General features: G+C 39.5%; 1 protein-coding gene across 4 annotated transcripts in view; it reads right to left on the reverse strand.

Moving 5' to 3' along the window:
* CERS6 (ceramide synthase 6) overlaps window positions 1–19,066 on the reverse strand; it is a 254,564-nt gene that overhangs the window by 9,183 nt on the left and 226,315 nt on the right. For 2 of the 4 annotated variants that reach the window (XM_036422064.2, XM_036422062.2), the window contains 2 exons: window positions 675–831; window positions 81–104 (listed from right to left, as the gene is read on the reverse strand). The exons of 1 other annotated variant lie outside the window; for it this stretch is intronic. In XM_036422064.2, the coding sequence (XP_036277957.1) occupies window positions 81–104; window positions 675–831 (181 nt within the window). The remainder of the gene's footprint in view (window positions 1–80; window positions 105–674; window positions 832–19,066) is intronic. One more of the 4 variants, XM_036422063.2, reaches the window with a different exon arrangement.

Genomic DNA, 19,066 nt, shown 5'->3' on the forward strand with positions numbered 1-19,066 from the left:
AAGCATCTGAGTGCCCCTCCAACAGGCAGGCTGATGTGGCACTCAGGACAAGGACGGAGAGGGACTTGTGAGAAACTTACATGTAAAGGGTTCCACTTCCCAGCCTTCCAGGGTGGCAGAAGGAAGAGAACAAACAACGAAAATAAGAAAATGTCATAGAGAACATTCTAGAAAAGTCACTGCTCTACATAGAGGGGTTGAAGTTCAAGAAACTTCATTCAAATCAGCCTCATGAGTCCATCTTTTAACCAAAGAGATTCAACTAAGTTTCATTGGAAAAGGCATAAATGGGCATACTGCACCAAGCAACCTTTCTCAGAAAAATAAAGAAGTTATTCAATTTCTGTTCAGCATAAGTACAACCAGAAAAGGGTCAGGGAGACAGAGAGAGGGAGAGAAAGAATACAACAAATAATATTATCATGAAATTTAAAATTATAAATGCAGAACACCGAGAATCATCTTCAGTACAGCAATGCTACAACTCAAAAAAATGAACTAAACAGAAGACAATAAATAAAAATTTAGTTTGTGTTTCTAGGAGGTTATGCTAAATTTTGAAAAAAAAATCAATTTTGAGGACATTTGAAATAATAAATAATGTCCTCATTGATTCAGAGCAACCAAGAAATGTAATTATCTGGAACATATTAGAAATAGTGAATTTTACTTACCTTCCCCCTTGAAATAGCTTTGCAAGCTATTTTTATGATCAAGTAAGACCAGAAGCAGTTCAAGCCTTGTATCAGCAACAGCAGTAGGTTAAAAACCCACCAGGAAGGATAAGGTCCAACAATCTCCCAACTTTCAAATAGCGTGGAATTTAACACCCTAAGGAAAAGAGAAAGGTATCATTGAACACAACTTTTCACTTTGCCTTCAAAGAAATTCTAATACCTGCACAGAAGCAGCAAGTCAACAGTATCCACTAACCACTCCTTGCCTGCAAAGCTGACCAGGTATTTCAAAGAGTCATCACCTGAACTATTCCCCTGGTGGCAAACGTTCCCTTTGATTCCAGTACGAATGGTGTGCTTATGCTCCCCCTTTTACTTTTGTCATAACTTCTTCCATGAATTTCCATTAAGTTTTTAGTTGTAATTCTACCTTTACTTGCTAAAAGGCTTTTGAAGTTGCTTTTGGTCTTCAAATAAGTGAGGAATACTACTCAATAACATTGCTGCACTAAAAAAGAGTAAATTAATTCCCAAAACACTAGCTACATTTAAATCACATGCATAGTACAGTGGGGGCTAGGATATACTTAAGATCTAAATCCTGTCCTCAAGTGGTTTATATTCTAGTAGGAAAGCCCCTGGAGGGTTCTTAATTTTGCCAGCTTTCCCTGGGAAAGATTTTACAATTGAAATATATCATTTTGAAGTGATGTCCTGAGATGAGTATTGTAAGGATGTTAAAAGATTACTGGAATATAACGAATGTACTTAGTTTTAAAAGCATGTACTCAAGGTAGGCAAAATGGGGCAGCCACCTGGACAGGTGCATGAGAGCTGGTTTCAGGGTTTGGCTCTCATCCCTGCTGTGTCTGGTCCCAAGACTTTGGAAGTTGACTCCTGCCTTCTGGACTCAGAGAAGAACATAACCACCGAATTTTGGTATCCCTCTTCCTTGCTTTCCTCCTTCGTTAACTGTAGGGCTGATTTGGCAATCTAAAAGTGTTGATACTACTCATCTAAGTGTATTTCCCTACCTGCCATTGCAGTGCTTTGCTGGGACCTTACAGGAGAGGTTAGGTCGACCACACTTAGTGGCTAAGAGGGAGGGATTGAAAAACTCTTGACTATAAGACACAAACCACTCATACAAGAACAGAAGGCAGATATACAGAGAATTTTCATAAGAGAAAGAGTATAATGAGTGCTTTAAGAGAGGTTAAGAAAAGTACTTCATGAATCCACAAAATAAAACCCCCCACTTATTGCAGTTGGGATAAGATAGATGTAAAGAAAAAAGAAGAATAAATAATAGGCATAAATAGATTATCTGTCCCCAGTTTCAGCAACCTGCCTGTACAGGCCAGAATAAGAACAGAGAGTATCTCTAAATAACCCTGCCACACCAGTTGTCTCTCAAGAACAATAAACATGGATATTAAAATCCTAAAATAACAGCATGGAATTGACTTTGACAATTCATTGAAAGTTTATTACTCTATGCTACAGTAGTATCCATTCTGGTAGAGGGGGACCAACATTAGGAAATCTAACATAATGCATCATATACCCATAAACCAAATTGGTAGAGACCTAATCATTTCAATAGCAGTGAAAGACATATGGTAATGTTCAATTCTACATTATTGATATCTGAAACTTAGGACTCAAAGGACTTACTCAATATGACTTTTAAGCAACTCAAATCAGCAGCTGTCATCATATTTAAGAAACATCAAATTTTTTTTTTGCCTTTATAATCAGGAACAAACCACAAATAGCCAACATCACCATTATTATTTAACATTATTTTGGAAGTTCTGGCCAGTGAGTATGGTAGAAAGTCAAAGACTTCATTTCAAATATGTAGATGTTGTCTGCGTTGGTGGTATAGTGGTGAGCATAGCTGCCTTTCAAATATGTAGATGTTAAATCTTTGTAACTATTTTAAAAATAGCAAACAATCAAAATTTCCAATATCAGGAAATGGTAAAAAATTAGTTTCCATTCTAAATATAGAAATTATGAAATCATGTTAAGAGTTTCTAATTATAGAGGCAAATATATATCATCAACTCTATGAAATATACATGCACATATACACACAAAAGAGGGAATAATACTTCCCTGAAAGAATTAGTCAAAACCATTATAGACTTTCTTTGATGAATTAGAGATTATGTCTATTTTCCTCTTTACACTCTTCTATTTTCCAAATCCTTACCAAATAATTAGAAAAAAATACAAAGTTATTTGTAAAAAGTAATATCAGGATAATGCCTATATTCTTGCCTTGTTTATTATAACAATAATTGTACTTCAGAACTACCTCTGCTTCTTGACATACTATTTATTTGGACATCAGAGAGAAATTAGCTTAATTTGAACAGAAAGAGGTCCTGTTGAAATGGCAACAATGTCTGCGTTATGCTCTTCATTCTGGATCAGCCTTTGCTGGATTATAGCTTGAGCACCTTCCTCCCCATAATGATCTGCTTGACTTAATTGGAACAGGGTGTCATGCAGTCACCAGTGACACGGCACCACATTAATTTCTGCAATGCTGCATCAGAATGCATGGGCTTTGCCATGACAATCTGTGGTGCCTCTGAGATGCAGCTTAAAAGTAATGGGATTTCTTTGAAAATTGAGTTGGCTGCCTGCAGAGACACTTGGGAAAATTTAATCAGTGCGCTGATGGATGTATCTCTTAGTGAGAAGCTTGGGGAAAAAAACAATATATTAGGAATTGAGACTTGGAAAGAGAGATCATTATGTCACTGGACTCTGAAATGAACCCAGGAAATAGGGTCTTTTTAAAAAGCCACAGAATATTATGGATACAGCTGTACCTTTGTGTGTGTGTGCGTGTGCGTGAGTGTGTGTGTGTGTGTGTGTGTGTGTGTGTGTGTGTTTGGCAAAATATTAAAATAGAACTTTTTTTTTTTTGGCAAAATATTAAAATAGAACTTTGTGGGTTTTTTTTTTTTTGGCAAAATATTAAAATAGAATTTTGTCCTTTTTCAGAGGTTAGCGTTAGGAGTATGTACCTTAATGATGCGATTGCAAAACAGAGTTCTCAGTAGTGGTTATTCTGAGGGGGGACTTTGGGGAGGAGCCATGAGGAAGACTATGGGGTGTTGGAAATATCCTAGAGATTGATCTGGGTGGTGATTACATGGAGTATACAAATATAACATTTAAAAAGATAAAAAGGTAGCAGGCTGCTCACTGAAGATCTGTTCACTACACTGTATACTGAATTAAGCCTCAATAAAATGAAATGGAAACAAGTGCTCTGTGGGCCAAACACTGCCAGTTTGCAATTTCTGGTTTGCATAATTACTCTATCAGTGTCCTTCCCCCAATACCCTGGGATCGACATGGCTCCTAAGAAAACAGACCCCACCAAATAGTTAGCTTATAGCATCAACCCTCCTACAGCTGCTCCAGTGAAGTGGTGGAGGCCTTAGAGATATAGACACCAGAAAGGACCATTTTCCTTTTCCCGAATGCTGGGCTCACATAACCACTAGATGGCACACCACCCATGTACAAGGAATGTTCCAATAGGTCTGTTCTGCCTTCTGCCACTGTGGGTCCCAGCATGGAAATCACTTGATCTTCAGGTTACACCTTGCCTTCTAAGAATCCTAACAATGGAATGAAAGGCTCTACTCCACACATCTTCCTTCCTGCAGGATTCTAGAAAGAAATAGATGCCTGCAGGGCAAATGCATGAAGCTCCATGCATTTCACTGGTGACCTGCAGATGCCGTGGTTACCACCCCCAAGGGCTGAGCCGTGATGGGTTATTCTAATGGATGTTTAATGAATCAAAATAATTTAATTTGATTATCCCCTATAGTTATTTTCTTTCATGCTTACATTTTAAGGATGCTTCTTCTTAAATTTGATGATCACAGAATTATTATACAGGCTATACAAGGCAGGGGGAGGGAGAAATACAAGCATTCATGCAGAAAGGTTTACAACATTTCTTAAAGCAAAAGCCTTGCAGTCTCATTTTAAGATGATATTTAAGGCCTTACTCATTCACATTCTAAGCATCCATGTGACATCTGTTTTCCCTGTAAGCCTCAGGGTTTAGGAAGTCTCATAGTATCATACAGCTCAGTGCAAAAAGCTCTTCAACAGCATCTGATTCGGAAAGCTACAACCAGTGCTTAATTTCTTCATCCTTAACATGACTATCCACTCAAAGTTCAACCTGATTATCTTTACTATGTAAAGTTAGATGAACAGTCTCACTTTCAATGGATATTTATGATAAGACCATGGCCCATAGCAAACACAAACTTGGCCTGTGCCCCTTCTCCCCTCTACCACCACCAAAGACCTCACTCTGAGCCTTGGGTTGTGTATTTCTGGAATAATCTATATAAAAACCACAGCAATAATGAGATTCATATCAAGTACCCAAAGAGAGTCAAGAGTTAGGGTCAGGAGAAACCAAGATGGTGGCATAAGGTAAACACCTATACTGCTGCCTTCCACAACAATTTTAAAACTGCAACTGGAAGATAGAGCAGACATCATCCAGAACCATCAGAAAGCTGGCTGAGTGGAAATTTTACAACTAAAAGGAAAGAGAAAAGGACACTGAGACTCAGGAGCTGTGGAGGTGTGGAGACCAGTGCGTCTGGAGAAGGCGGGCAGCAAATGCACAGCTAGCTTTCTCATTTGGGAGAAAAACAAAACCTCCTGATTGCACTGAAATCCAGCTTTGGGTGAGACATTGGGTACCAGACTCATTCAGGGAGAAATTGGACTATCTGGCAGCAGGAGAAACTAGAGAGCAGCGTGCAGCCATTGCTGTGGGGCACTGAGACACAGGACCCTCTTAGGGCAGGTCTGATGGGAAACCAAGGCTGTCTGCTCCACCCTGAGACTCCACCCCATCCAAGCTGAGCACAGAAGCCCTCCCAGTGGAGACACTGCTGATCCTCACAGCCAATTGGCCTAGAGGTCAGCTCCCCCGCAGTGATACCAACAACAATCAAGGTTTAACTACAATAAGACTGCACACATAGTCCACAAAGGAGTGTCCACCACAGATAACTGGGGAGGCTGAGCTACTGGGCCCTGCTAGGACACCTAGCACACAAAGCAACTCCAACAACTCAGGGAAGCAGCTAAAATGCGAAGACAAAGAGGCAGGCCACAATTGAAGAAAATTGAGGAAAGCAAAAGGCTGGATATAGAGTTCAAAATCACAGTTATAAGGTTTTTCAAAAATTTCCTAGAAAAGGCTGATAAATTTAATGAGACCCTTGAGGATATGAAAAAGGATCAACAAGAAATTAAGCATACACTGACTGAAATAAAAAATATTATACAGAGACCTAGAAGCAGTCTAAAGGATCACAAGAATCAAGTCAAAGATTTGGAATTCCAAGAAGCAAAAAACACTCCTCTGGAAAAAGAAAAAGAATCTAAAAGTTGAAGATAGTGTAAGAAGCCTCTGGGACAACTTCAAGTGTACCAACATCAGAATTATAGGGGTCCCAGAAGAAGAAGAAAGAGCAAGATACTGAAAACCTATTTGAAGAAATAGTGACAGAAAACTTCCCCCACCTGGTGAAAGAAATAGACTTACAAGTCCAGGAAGCACACAAAACCCCAAACAAAAGGAATCCAAAGAGGAACACACCAAGACACATCATAATTAAAATTCCAAGAGCAAAAGACAAAGAGAGAATATTAAAAGCAGCAAGAGAAAAGCAGGTAGTTACCTATAAAGGAGCATCCATACAATTGTCAGTTGATTTCTCAACAGAAACTATGCAGGCCAGACGGGAATGGCAAGAAATATTCAAAGTGATGAATAGCAAGAAACTACAACCAAGATTACTCTACCCAGCAAAACTATCAATCAGAATTAAAGGTCAGATGAAGAGCTTCACAGATAAGAAAAAGCTAAAGGAGTTCATCACCACCAAACCAGAATTATATAAAATGCTGAAAGATATTCTTTAAGAAAAGGAAGATGAAGAAAAAGATAAAGATAAAAATTATGAACAACAAATATGTATCTATCAACAAGTGAATCTAAAAATTAAGGGAATAAAAAATCTGATGAACAGTATCAACTGGTGAATATAATAGAACCAGGGGCATAGAAAGGGAGTGGACTGACAATTCTTGGGGGAAAAGAGGAGTGGAAGGTGCGGGAAGAGACTGAACAAAAAGCATACACCTATGAATGAGGACAGTGGGGGAGAGGAAAGGGCAGAGGGTAGGTTAGGAACCTGGTGGAGAGGAACTATGGGGGGGGGGGAAGGAATAACTGTAATAATCTGAACAATAAAGATTTATTAAATTAAAAAAAAAAAGGATTAGGGTCAGATGTCTCTCTGAGGAGCACTGTGTAACACCTTAAAAAAATTTTTGTTTTGTAGTCAAATTAGAATGTTCTTTATCTCAGAGCTTTTGAATTCTTTTTGCTTTTCAAACATTTGTCCTAAGAAACTAATAAGGAAGTTATAAAAAGATTTAGTCACAAGGATATTCATATGAATATTACTTTTAATTGCAAATCATTGTAAATAATGTCCAATAATAGGGCACTGATAAAATAAACAGCCTTTTTCATAAGATGGTTAATACTGTAGTCCCTATAATTATGTTATAGATAACTATTTAGTAAAATGAGAAAATGCTTACAGTATAATGTTAAATGAGAAAAGCAAAGCTATAAAACATTATGTACAATCCAGCCAGTGTGGCTCAGTGGTTAAGCGTTGACCTATGAACCAGGAGGTCATAGTTCGATTCCTGGTCAGGGCACATGCCCGATTGCAGCCTGGCTCCCCAGTAGGGAATGTTCGAGAGGCAGCCGATCAAATGATCTCTCTCATCACTGATGTTTCTAATTCTCTCACTCTCTCCCTTCCTCTTTGAAATCAATAAAAATATTTAAAAAACAAAACAAAACAAGAACAATATGTTAATCAGCTTAACAATAACCCACAACCTTCAGACCAACTAACAATATGTACAGAATGATCTCATTTTGGTAAAAAAAAAAAAAAATGTAATTTTTTGAGCATATGAAATGTTAGAAACAGACAAACTATGAACAGAGGTAATTTCAGAACTATGGGATTGGGATATCTTTTTTTCTTTTTGGTTTTCCCTTGTTCTATAAAACTTCTATAATATTTATCTCTAACATGTATATGATCACATAAATACATATTAGTTTATGTTTGAATTTGAGAAGAACAAATTGGAATGATAGTACATAGACAAGAACTAAGAAAAGCCAAGAAAGGTCTTCACTGAGTCAAAGAGGACAGCCGATTTTCTCTGAGCCAAATGGCTTTCCCAAAAGCCACCTCCCCTGAGTCTCAGAGCCACAGAGGGGCAGCGTGGCTTGGCCAGATGTGGTTCTCCTCAAAGTCCTAATTTCCTGCTCTGATGTGGAGGCAGCAACTGGCTACACTGGTCTGTGGTCACAGCAGCTGCTGCTCCCTGCCCGTGAGGGGAGTGGGAGATGGTGTGGCTTCTTGGGCATTTTGAGGAGGGAGCGCTCAGGGAAATGCGGGCTCACGCATGGTAGTGACGTCCCTGCCTGACTCACATTGCTCGATGCTCTGATTCCATTTGAACACAGGAAGCCACGCTTTTGGGGTGTGGGGATTCGGAGAGGACAGAGAGGGCCACTTAAACACACACGAGAAGCACACTTGGCCACTCTTGTCCCTGGAATGCCGGTTTGTTGGCATGTTTGGAACTGCTTTTGTCTGGGTTCCCAATATTTTGTGCTTACTAACTGGCCTAAGAACTGTAAAACTGGCCTGGCTTCTGCACTCTCCTGCTGTTATTTTCTTATTTCGTGATCTTGTGAAAGAAATGTATTTTGCAGGATACAAGACAGCCTGTGCCAACTATGCTACAATCCCTACAATCTTGTCTTGAAGGGCAGGGGAAATAAACAAGAGAATGGAGAGAGGGAAAGAGAGACGGGAGGACATGAAGGGAAGAATGGAAGGATGGGAAGAGGGCAGACGGGAGGAGGAGGAGGAAAGAGATAGGGGACCCTCTTCCCTAAGGCACTGCGCATGTGTGTATCTTAAATCAAGGCCAGGCCCTGCGCAAACCCAGTGTGGCATTTAATACCACTCATTTCTGGGATTAAATGTTACACTAATGAAGAGAAAGCCCCCGAGACACACCCTAGCTGGTTTTGTTCAGTGGATAGAACTTCGGCCTGGGGACTGAAAGGTCCTGAGTTCAATTCTGGTCAAGGGCACATGCCTGGGTTATGGGCTCGATCCCCAGTTTGGGGGGCGGAGAGGGGAGAGGGACGTGCAGGAGGCAGCCTATCAATGATTTTCTTTCATCATTGATGTTTCTATCTTCCTCTCCCTCCTTCTCTGAAATCATTAAAAATGTTTGTTTGCTTTTTTAACAAGCCCCTAGACAAATAGCTGTGCCTAGGAACTTAGGAGAAGGAAGCCCCTGTACCAAGCTCAGGGCCTGAAGCTTGAAAGCTTCTCCAGCTTTGGTCACCAGGCTGGGAATCTGCCTGGTGGGATCCATTTGCTGGCAGACCCAGGGCAGGTGCATATTCAAACAATTCTCTGAGGAGGAAAGGCATATGAATACCTAGTCGTGAGAGAGGGCAGGCAGTCATGTGGCACTGGCTGCTTGGGAAAGACATGTGGATTCAGGAGCTGGGGGACAATGACTTCTTTTGCAGAAATCCCCATTGCAAACCCATCAAAGTACTGGCTCACTCTAAGGATGGCAGCTTTATTTGGCAAAACTCATCTTCAAATAGCCAAAGACAGTAGAGAGTGTCCTGGGGGTTTTATCTAAAAAGCAAAAAAAGCACAGCTGGCATGGCTCAGTGGTTGAGTGTTGACCAATGAACAATGGTCATGGCTTGATAGCCCAGCACATGCCTAGGTTGTGGGCTCGACAACCAGTCAATGATTCTCTCTCATCATTGATATTTCTGTCTCTCCCTCTCCATTCCTCTCTCTGAAATCAATAAAAATATATTTAAAAAAACAAAAAGCAAAAAAAAAAATTTTTTTTAAACTAACAAGACAAGATGTTCTTTCTTTTCTTTTCTTTTTTTTTTTTAAATATATTTTATTGATTTTTCACAGAGAGGAAGAGAGAGGGATAGAGAGTTAGAAACATCAATGAGAGAGAATCATCGACCAGCTGCCTCTTGCACACCCCCTACTGGGGATGTGCCTGCAACCAAGGTACATGCCCTTGACCGGAATAGAACCCAGGACCTGTCAGGCCGCAGGCCAACGCTCTATCCACTGAGCCAAACTGGTGCTGGCCAAGATGTTCTTTCTGCTTCTGCTAGTTGGAGTGTGTTCAACTGTGCTTAGCCATTTGACCTCAATTGCTTCTCTCCAATAGTTCCTGATCATGAATAGGATGTTTACAGTCAAGCAGCTGAATATAAGACTTCTATTCTCATTGACAGGAATAGCAATAGCCAAGGCCATCCATACCTTACAGCACAGACAAAAGTTCATACACACCATTCGAGACGTGAGTGTGCAGGGTCTAAGGTCTTATCAGAAGGTTTAAGTGGTGTTTAGGGAGCACCGATGCAGCTGTCACTCAAACAGCATAGATGCTGGGGAAAGCACTTCCTCAAGGGAAAAGTGGATAAAGGATATGAATAGACATTTCCCAGAAGAAATACAAATGGCTTAAAAGCATGGACAAAATGTCCCACTCTGCTTATGATCAATTAAAAACAAAATTAAAACATGAGACATGTGTGCTCAAGTTTTGGGGGCTGAAGTGTCATGACGTCCACAGCCTCCTTTGACATGACTTGGCAAACGTGTGTAGGAATGGACATTGCAGGTGCTGGCCACTGGTGAATGAAGGGGAGGAGGTTGTGAGTGTTCAGTGCATTTTTTCAAATTTTCTATGGGTCTGCACATGTTCAAATTAACAAATTAAAAGAGAACATTTAAACTATCAAATAATCAACTGTACGTTTAAAAGATGATAAAATGCGCTTGTACAAGATAGAGTGAGCCAGGCCAGTGTGGTTCAGTGGTTATGTGTTGACCCAAGAACCAAGAGGTCACAGGGTAGATTCCTGGTCAGGACACGTGTCTGGGCTGCAGGTTCGATCCCCAGGGTATGTAGGAAGTGGATCACTGATGTTTCTCTCTCATCAATGTTTCTATTACTCTCCTTTCCTCTCTCTCTAAAATCAATAACAACATATTTAGTTAAAAGAATAAAGTGAAAGCAACTCTCATATGTGGCTGGTCAGAGTGTAAATTGCTGAATTCTTTATAGAAAATTTGGCCAAATACATAAAGAATATTTAAAAGTGATTCTTAATTCCTCATAAATTTACTTTTGAGGTCATCTACCTTTGTCTTTAAAGAAATGAGTTGTAAAAAAAATGTAGCTTCAGGAATGTTCATGCTCTACTGTTTTTAATCACAAATACCTCCAAGTAATTCAAAAGGCCTGTCTGTATGGTAGAATGATGTACATACATTAAAATCATGTCTTACAGCTAAATGACATGGGAAAAACCTCAGTTTAACAAAAAGTGAAGAAAATTAGATTAAAACTTGTAACAATATGAGCTCTAATTTTCAAATGTACAAACATTTTATCCACAGCAGATAAAATATAATGAAAAGAAAATATTCCACAGTGTTAACACTGGCTATTCCTGATTCCAGAGATCAAAGTACTTATATGCATATATACATAACCCTGGGTACAGAGAGCAGTGCAGTGAAAGCCTGGGGAGAGGGCAGAGTGAGGGGGAGGGAGGTCACTGGGGAAAAAAGAGAGACATACTTTCAACAAGAAAGATAAATTAAAAAAAAAATTTTCTGCACTAGTTTCCAAATGCACTATTCTTGTAATTAGAAAAAACAGAATATTTTTTCAAGGTGATTTAATAAGAAAAATTTTTACCCTTTCAAATTAGTTCAAAACACCTGTCTGTGTTCCCCTTCAGGGGGAAGAGGTGAAGCTGAGGGTCGAGGCCAGGGCTGTGCTCTGTCGGGAACGCCGTGGTAGACACATGGAGTAGAACTCAGGTTTGAGTCGCAGCTATGGGTTTTAGGGTTTGCATTCCTATGTGCAAGTATTCTTAGTGTGGCACTCGAATGGTATTAAACAAACAGGTCTGAGAGGAAACACTCAGGAGGCCTAAAGGGCCTCTCAGATTATTCTGCCCAAACCTTCCTCAGGCTGAGCTCACACGTGGACCATGATGGTAGCGATGGACCTCTGTTTGTGGTCTGGTCCCAGGGCTCCCGATGTTAGGATGAAGAGTCTGGGGTGAAGCATATACTAGTAGCGGATGCTCCACAAACACCTTTTTTTTTTTTTGTGGGGGGTGGGCAAATATTTTTGGATAACTTATAAATATGCATGTGATTTTTGGAGTTTGTATACATTATACACGGTATAGTATGTCCATTGAAATTATAAAAAGTAGCTTTTAATGGAAATGGTGTTTTTCACTGTAAAATGAATTCCCCTTAATGTGTAGAATTCAGAGACCTCATTTCTCCACTTCCCACCTTATGCCATGTGCTTTAATGAGCCTGTTCTATAGAACAGTTCCCAGTCTGGCTGCTCATTGGAATTCCCTCCAGAGACTAACATTTAAATGGTCTGGGGTACAGCCTCGGTGGTGAAATCTTTAAAAGGTTCTGGACAATTTCAATGTGCAAACAAGTTTGGGATCTGCTTCTGTAGGCTTTTTTCCACTTTTGTTCTCTATTTCCTTCCTTTCTTTTTTAAGAATTACAGATAACTCCGAATAACTTTTTAAAAATTGATTTCGGAGAGGAGGGGAGAAGGAGAGAGAGAGAGAGATAGAAACATCAATTATGACAGAAAATCATTGATTGCTTGCCTCCTGCACGCCCCCTACTGGGAATCGAGCCCACAACCTGGAAAGTGCCCTTGACCGGGATTAAACTGTGACCTCCTGGTTCATAGGTGAATCCTCAATCACGGAGCCACAGTGGCTGGGCTCAAGCTTCTTTCTGTTCCAGGAATAGGCCAACACTGTTCCCACCTCAGGGTGAGATGGCACTAGCAGTTTCCTAAACCTACCCTCTTCCTATGACTTGTCCTTTATTGTGTGCCTATTTCATTGTAGATACTTTTCCATGACCTTATTGCCTCCCACTGTAAAGCATAAGCTCTGAGAGTAAATGACTGGGTGCATTTGACCTGCTTTGGATCTGTACAGGCACTATGAACTCTATAGCACTAGTATACTGGGTGCTGATAAGATAACAGGGGCTACTGATCAATTCCCACTCCAAAAAACTGATGGTAGTCATGGCCCTCGCTTCAGTAGCCGGAATATACCTCCCGGACACACCGATTTACAAGTACAGACAGACAGGGCTGCTCCTCACACTCGCCTTGCAGTTATTTATACTCATAGGCACAATTTGTCAGTGCACTGTGCCACAAAAATTGCTTTTGGCCTGCTTCCTGCCAGGACTTCAGTTTCAGCAAAAGCATTAGACACGCAGCAGAAAAAAGAATGAGAACATAGGCCCCTGCAAATGAAGTTATTAGGATGGTAGGCATAAAGGGGATGAGACCTCACTGGGAGGCTAACACAAAGTGACTTTGGGAGCCGTTTCGAGTGAACTCCATCTCAGGCAGAAGTGAAGTAAATTGCAATACCAACAAAATGCTAACACTATGCATTTTTATCATTACCCACCAGGAGTTGTTTTTCCTCTGCAAAGTAAGACAAATGGCAGTCAAGTCAAAGCTCAGATTTCTCTCTCTAAAGCTCTGATTGAAGTCGGGCCCTCGTTAACTGTGGAGCTGTCGAGAACGCGTTCATCCTTTGAAATAGGTATATGCTGAAACTGGCGTTTTCATAAGCCAACTGCACAACTCTGGGACTTCTATGTTATTGGCGTGCCCCTGCACGAATGCTTGCAATACTATTATTGCTGCTCCTGAAAGTGGCACGGGCACATTTATGGACTTAGGATGTGTGTAAGGACGTACCTTTAAAGTGTGCCCACTGAGCTAAGGGCTGCTTTATGTGAACTTATTTCATCAATTTGGTTTTCCAGCTAAGTTTGTCTTATTTTGTTTTAAATACTCCTACATACATACGTAATACATATATGTGTATATATAAAATATATATGTCTGTCTGTCTGTCTGTCTATCTATCTATCTATCTATCTATCTATCTATCATTGCCTGCTTGGCACGTCCCCAAAGCCAAATTCACACCCCTTTCCCGAAAACCTATTCTTATTGCAAATAACACCATCACCACCACTACAGCCATTCCCATTATTAAGCATTATAACTCCATACGTGTACTATTGTTTCCAATCCCAAATTTTGCAGAAGAGGTTAGAGTGAGCAGGTAACTCACCCAGATTCATACAGACAGAATGATAGAGCCAGGATCTGAGCACATACAAGGTTATCCAGAACCCATTCCCTTAACTACCATCTTCTTCCTCAGTTAATAGCCTTAGCCCCCATTGAGTTACTTAAATTAAAATTGTGGTGTCAACTTTTATACCTCCATTCCCTTTACCCATCCCCTTTCTAACCAATCTCCTAAATACTTCTGGAATACATTTACTTCTGTCTACCATGGCTACTACAACTGTACTCTAAACTATTTACACAGTTACTGTATTAGGTTTCTAATTAGTCTCCTAGTTAGACCTTCTTTCAAGGTATCGTGAGAGCAAAAAGACCATGAGAGCAATGAAATCATGCAGCAGTATTTGGTCAGGAAGTGATCATCCAAATAGTCCACAAGATGCGTATTTTTAAAAATCAGACTGTCACTGTGAACAATTTCAAAACACGTTCTCAATTCCCGGGGGTCGGGGGTGGGGTGGGGGAAAGAGATCCTTGAGCCTCCAGTGGCCACACGAACCCAAACTCATCCTTAAGATGACAGATTTCAAGTCATTCCTCGGGGAATTATTCTCTGATCCTCAGAATAGATTGGGTCCTCACAGCAGCCAATATATCTTCATAATACCCACAACTGTAACTGGGCGAGTGCTGTCTGCCTCTCTAATTGAAGGGGCAGGGACTGAAATGTTTGCCTTTTCATTAACGGTCTCATTACCTCCTAGAATGTTTGGCAACTTGTAAGTTTCAATTACTTGTAGGATAAATGGAATTTTTCCATAATTACAATGGCTTTAACATTTTTAGGTTCTGAAAGTAATATGTATCATGTAGAAATTTCAGACTATGTAGAAAAAATTAAAGTAAATTCCTTTCATTTTTTTCTTCAAATTGTTCTTGATCCATATTTATTTTCACCTGTAGAGAACCAACTTTGTGTGAAGTGCTGTTTAAACAATAATGTGTATGTAACTGAAAATCCATGGGATTTTTCCCTACATTAGACACCAAATATGCTTAAATTCTGGAAAAGGACACAACACTGATCTTTTCCCCACTCTTTTCTGCCATACTGGACATTTCAAAATCAGATCCTAATTTTTTTGAAACATGTTTTTATTGACTTTATTTTTCTTTAAAAAAATAAATATTTTATTGATTTTTCTTACAGAGAGGAAGGGAGAGAGATAGAGAGCTAGAAACGTCAATGAGAGAGAAACATCGACCAGCTGCCTCTTGCACACCTACCGAGGATGTGCCCACAACCAAGGTACATGCCCTTGATCGGATTCAAACCTGGGACCTTTCAGTCTGCAGACTGATGCTCTACCACTGAGCCAAACCAGTTTCAGCTGTTTTTATTGACTTTAAAGAGAGAAGAAGGGAGAGGCAGAGAAACATTGATTGGCTGCCTCCTGCAGCCCCCCCGCCCCCCCTCCCCCCCCAGCCACTTACTGAGGATTGAACCTGCACTCAGACATATGCCCTGACCAGGAAGCTAACAGATGAGCTCTTGGAACATGGGACAATGCTTGCTCAACCAACTGAGTCACACCAGCTGGGCTCAGATCCTAATTTGACCCAGAGAGTTTAAGGCATATCCCTCTAAATGTTGGCTCTTTCAAACTCATCTTCTCTCCTACATCCCTTCCCATCCTCTACATACCTTGCTAGACAATGGAACAGTTGCATTACATAATATAAAGCTGAGGATTCAACTATTTGTGCTTAGCAAAAATTAAATTAAAAAGCACAAAATAATGAGAACAAAATAAAAATACGTTAATGTGGAAGAATCCAACAGTCATTTCTTAACTCACTTGAGTTAGAGGACATGTATCTTTTCTACCCTTGGACATTTTTACCTTAAGCTTTTACCTTACTTGCCTTTCATAGTGAGACCATCTTATTGCACATGATCAATTTAGGGATATATATATATATATATATATATATATATATATACACACACACTCAGTTTTTACATACGATCCAACCTTGAAACCAATCTTCTGAGTAAATTCTATTCCATTTCATATTGTGTTTTCCCCTCTTTGCTTTTGTTCATAGTGTTACCTTGGCATGGCTTGCTCTTCCTCTTATTTATTATGTATTAATTCTCCAAGGCCCAGCTCAAATATCACTTCCTCAGTGAAACTATCTTTATGTTCCTGATCATAATCAATCAAAACCTCTACCATGCCCTCACTATAAAACTGTACTTCTATTGGCTACTTCTGGCCCTCTGTGGGTAGACTAGTTATCCAATGTCAGAGGTGGATTGCAAGCTTCTTGGAGAAGAGGAATCATATGCATTTTTGTATCCCTGCTGATCAGCCCTGAGCCTGAGTAAGCCTTTGGTAATTTATACTTTGTTTAAAAACAGAACCTCATGAAATTTTATTTCATCCATAGCATATTAAAACATCTGTGATACAAATACTAAGTTGTAATATGATTCTATGCTTACATCAAAGTCTATCCCTCACCTGATTATTCACTTAATATATTTAAGTTCTTATCTAAGAAACAATGGTGGATCTTAAGCTAGACTTTAAATCTCAATTATAAAAAGAAAGACAATTTAGATGCATCACCAGCAACGAAAGTATCTATTTTCTGTTTGGTTCCTGATAAACTGCCGCTGTTTATTGTTTAATAATCACCACCATCTGTCACATAAATTTTTCATACCATCTGTCACTCCTGCATGGCAGAGCAAAATTGTTGGTCAGGTATATTGAGCTCTGTGCAAATAACTGTTAGCAGAAAGCAATGTTTTGACTTCCATACACAACTTTGTCACATAAAGAATCCTATCTTAAGTCAAACAACTTGTAATAAGTCTCTCATTCTGTACATATAAAATATAGCATTTCATAATTTCATAAGTTAGGGTTAGGGTTAGGGTTAGGGGTTAGGGTTAGGGTTTTAACTTCTATTATTGAAGAATTTAGATATGTGCATGAAGGGAAAGAAGATAATATAATGATCCCACCACCTTAATACACAGTCATCAGCAGCTTCAACAGTGATCAACTCATAGTCAATGGATTTTCATCTATATTTCCTTCCTCTGCCTACCTTGAATCATTTTGAAACGGATCCCTAAAACCATATCATTTAATCTGTAAATACTTCAAAGTATTTAAAAAAAATCTAACCACAATGCCATTATCAAACCCATTGAGCCCATTTTAATCCTGCTGCTGAAATGAATCTTACTGAATATTTCCCTGTAAATAGATCAAAAGCCCTTTATAAGTGGTACACAGGCTGTCAATTTTACAAGGCTACCTCTAGGACAAAGAAGAACAGCTTATTCCCTGAATGCTGCTTAATACTGAATTCAATTTTGGGGACAGGGATGCATATGATATTCCTTTACACACAAATAAGGTAAAGAACAAAGTCATTGGCATCCACACTATCATATCAAGCTTGGCAGCCATTCTTCTTTTTCAGCTTTGCCTAAGGTAAAACCCAGATAATTTCATGCTGAATCTCAACTGTACATCTGAATAGTTGGTTTTAGACCCTGCAACAGTTCATTTTATCTCACCTCCCCCATACATTTCCTATGAATATTGGCTTTAAAGAACCTTAAAGAGGTATTTCTTAAAACAAACAAACAAAAAAAATGCCATATTTTTCAAAAGGTCACTGCAGAATATTTTTCTTCACACAATGGAGAAAAAGCACATTTATGAGATGCAGTGTCATTCTGTTAACCCAATATTGAATTTTCTATTGTTGGTACTCAGTCTCTCCTGGGAGCCTCTTAATTGAACCGGTCTTGAAAGGTTTTCATTGTGTTTTCCCTTCAACCTTCTTATGGATTACAGGCACATTCATAGTGAATGAAGCTCTAATGGAAGATGTTGGCATCCCATTACTCAGTCTGGTCTCTGTCACAATTGCTCTTGCCTCTTAGGAGGCTGGCATGCTATCAGGTCAAGAAGAGGTCAATGTACAAAGGCACAAGAAGCATCGCTCTTCACAGGGAACAGAAAAACAGGGGTAGAAAGAGATGGTACAGCCAACCACCAACAATAACCTTCACATAAATTCTAAACTAATTTCCAGATCTTCATTCCCTAAATAATTTTGAGAAACACTTGTTTAGGACTATGGTTCTCAACTGGGGCCAATTTTACCCTCAGGATACATTTGGCAATATCTGGAGACATTTTTGGTTTTTATAACTAGTGTGTATATGCATTACTGGCATCTAGTGGATAGAGGCCAAGGATGCTGCTAGTCATCCCATAATAAACAGGACAGTTCCACTACAAATAATTATCTGCCCAAATGTTAATAGTACTAAAGTATAAAAACTCTACTTCAGAGTTATGTTTATGATAACATGAATACCCCTGATTGAATTAACACCCATAGTGAATGTCTTAAAATAATTCTGATGAAGGTTTTGATATCTACATCCATCCAGATTTATTTTCAGAAAGCAATAGGGGAAAAAAAAGGACCTCATAGAATTTAAACATAAAGGACCTCATAGAATTTTAACATATATGCACCTCTCCAGTTTTAAAAAATTCCTAATGTGCTCCATGTGTCTTTTCTTTCATAGCAAACACCTCCATGCTTACAAAGAATGTTTTCTCATCTCTGCTTGTGTTGCCACCTATGTGGGTTTTAGTGGGAGACAGGTCTGTGACCCTGGTCTGTATTCCCAATAGTCCCATGGCACCATGTTGAGCATATTGTAGGGGTCAACACAACTTACAGTGTCCTATGGGATACTGGGTGGTAGGTTATCCAGTGGGAAATAAATTTATTTAACCTTCCTACATCTCCCTTCCTTTCCTTTTGAGCCTTGTCAACCTAGAAAACTTATTTCTATGTGCTACTGGTCTCACTGGTATTATGTATTCTGCACTCAGAAACCATTTCGGTCCAAGGATCACACTTGTAGAGGCCTGAATGAAGCAGTCTGATTAAAATTGTTTTCACAG

Source organism: Pipistrellus kuhlii, unplaced genomic scaffold, assembly GCF_014108245.1.
Source record: "Pipistrellus kuhlii isolate mPipKuh1 unplaced genomic scaffold, mPipKuh1.p scaffold_m20_p_7, whole genome shotgun sequence".
Taxonomy (NCBI): Eukaryota; Metazoa; Chordata; class Mammalia; order Chiroptera; family Vespertilionidae; genus Pipistrellus; species Pipistrellus kuhlii.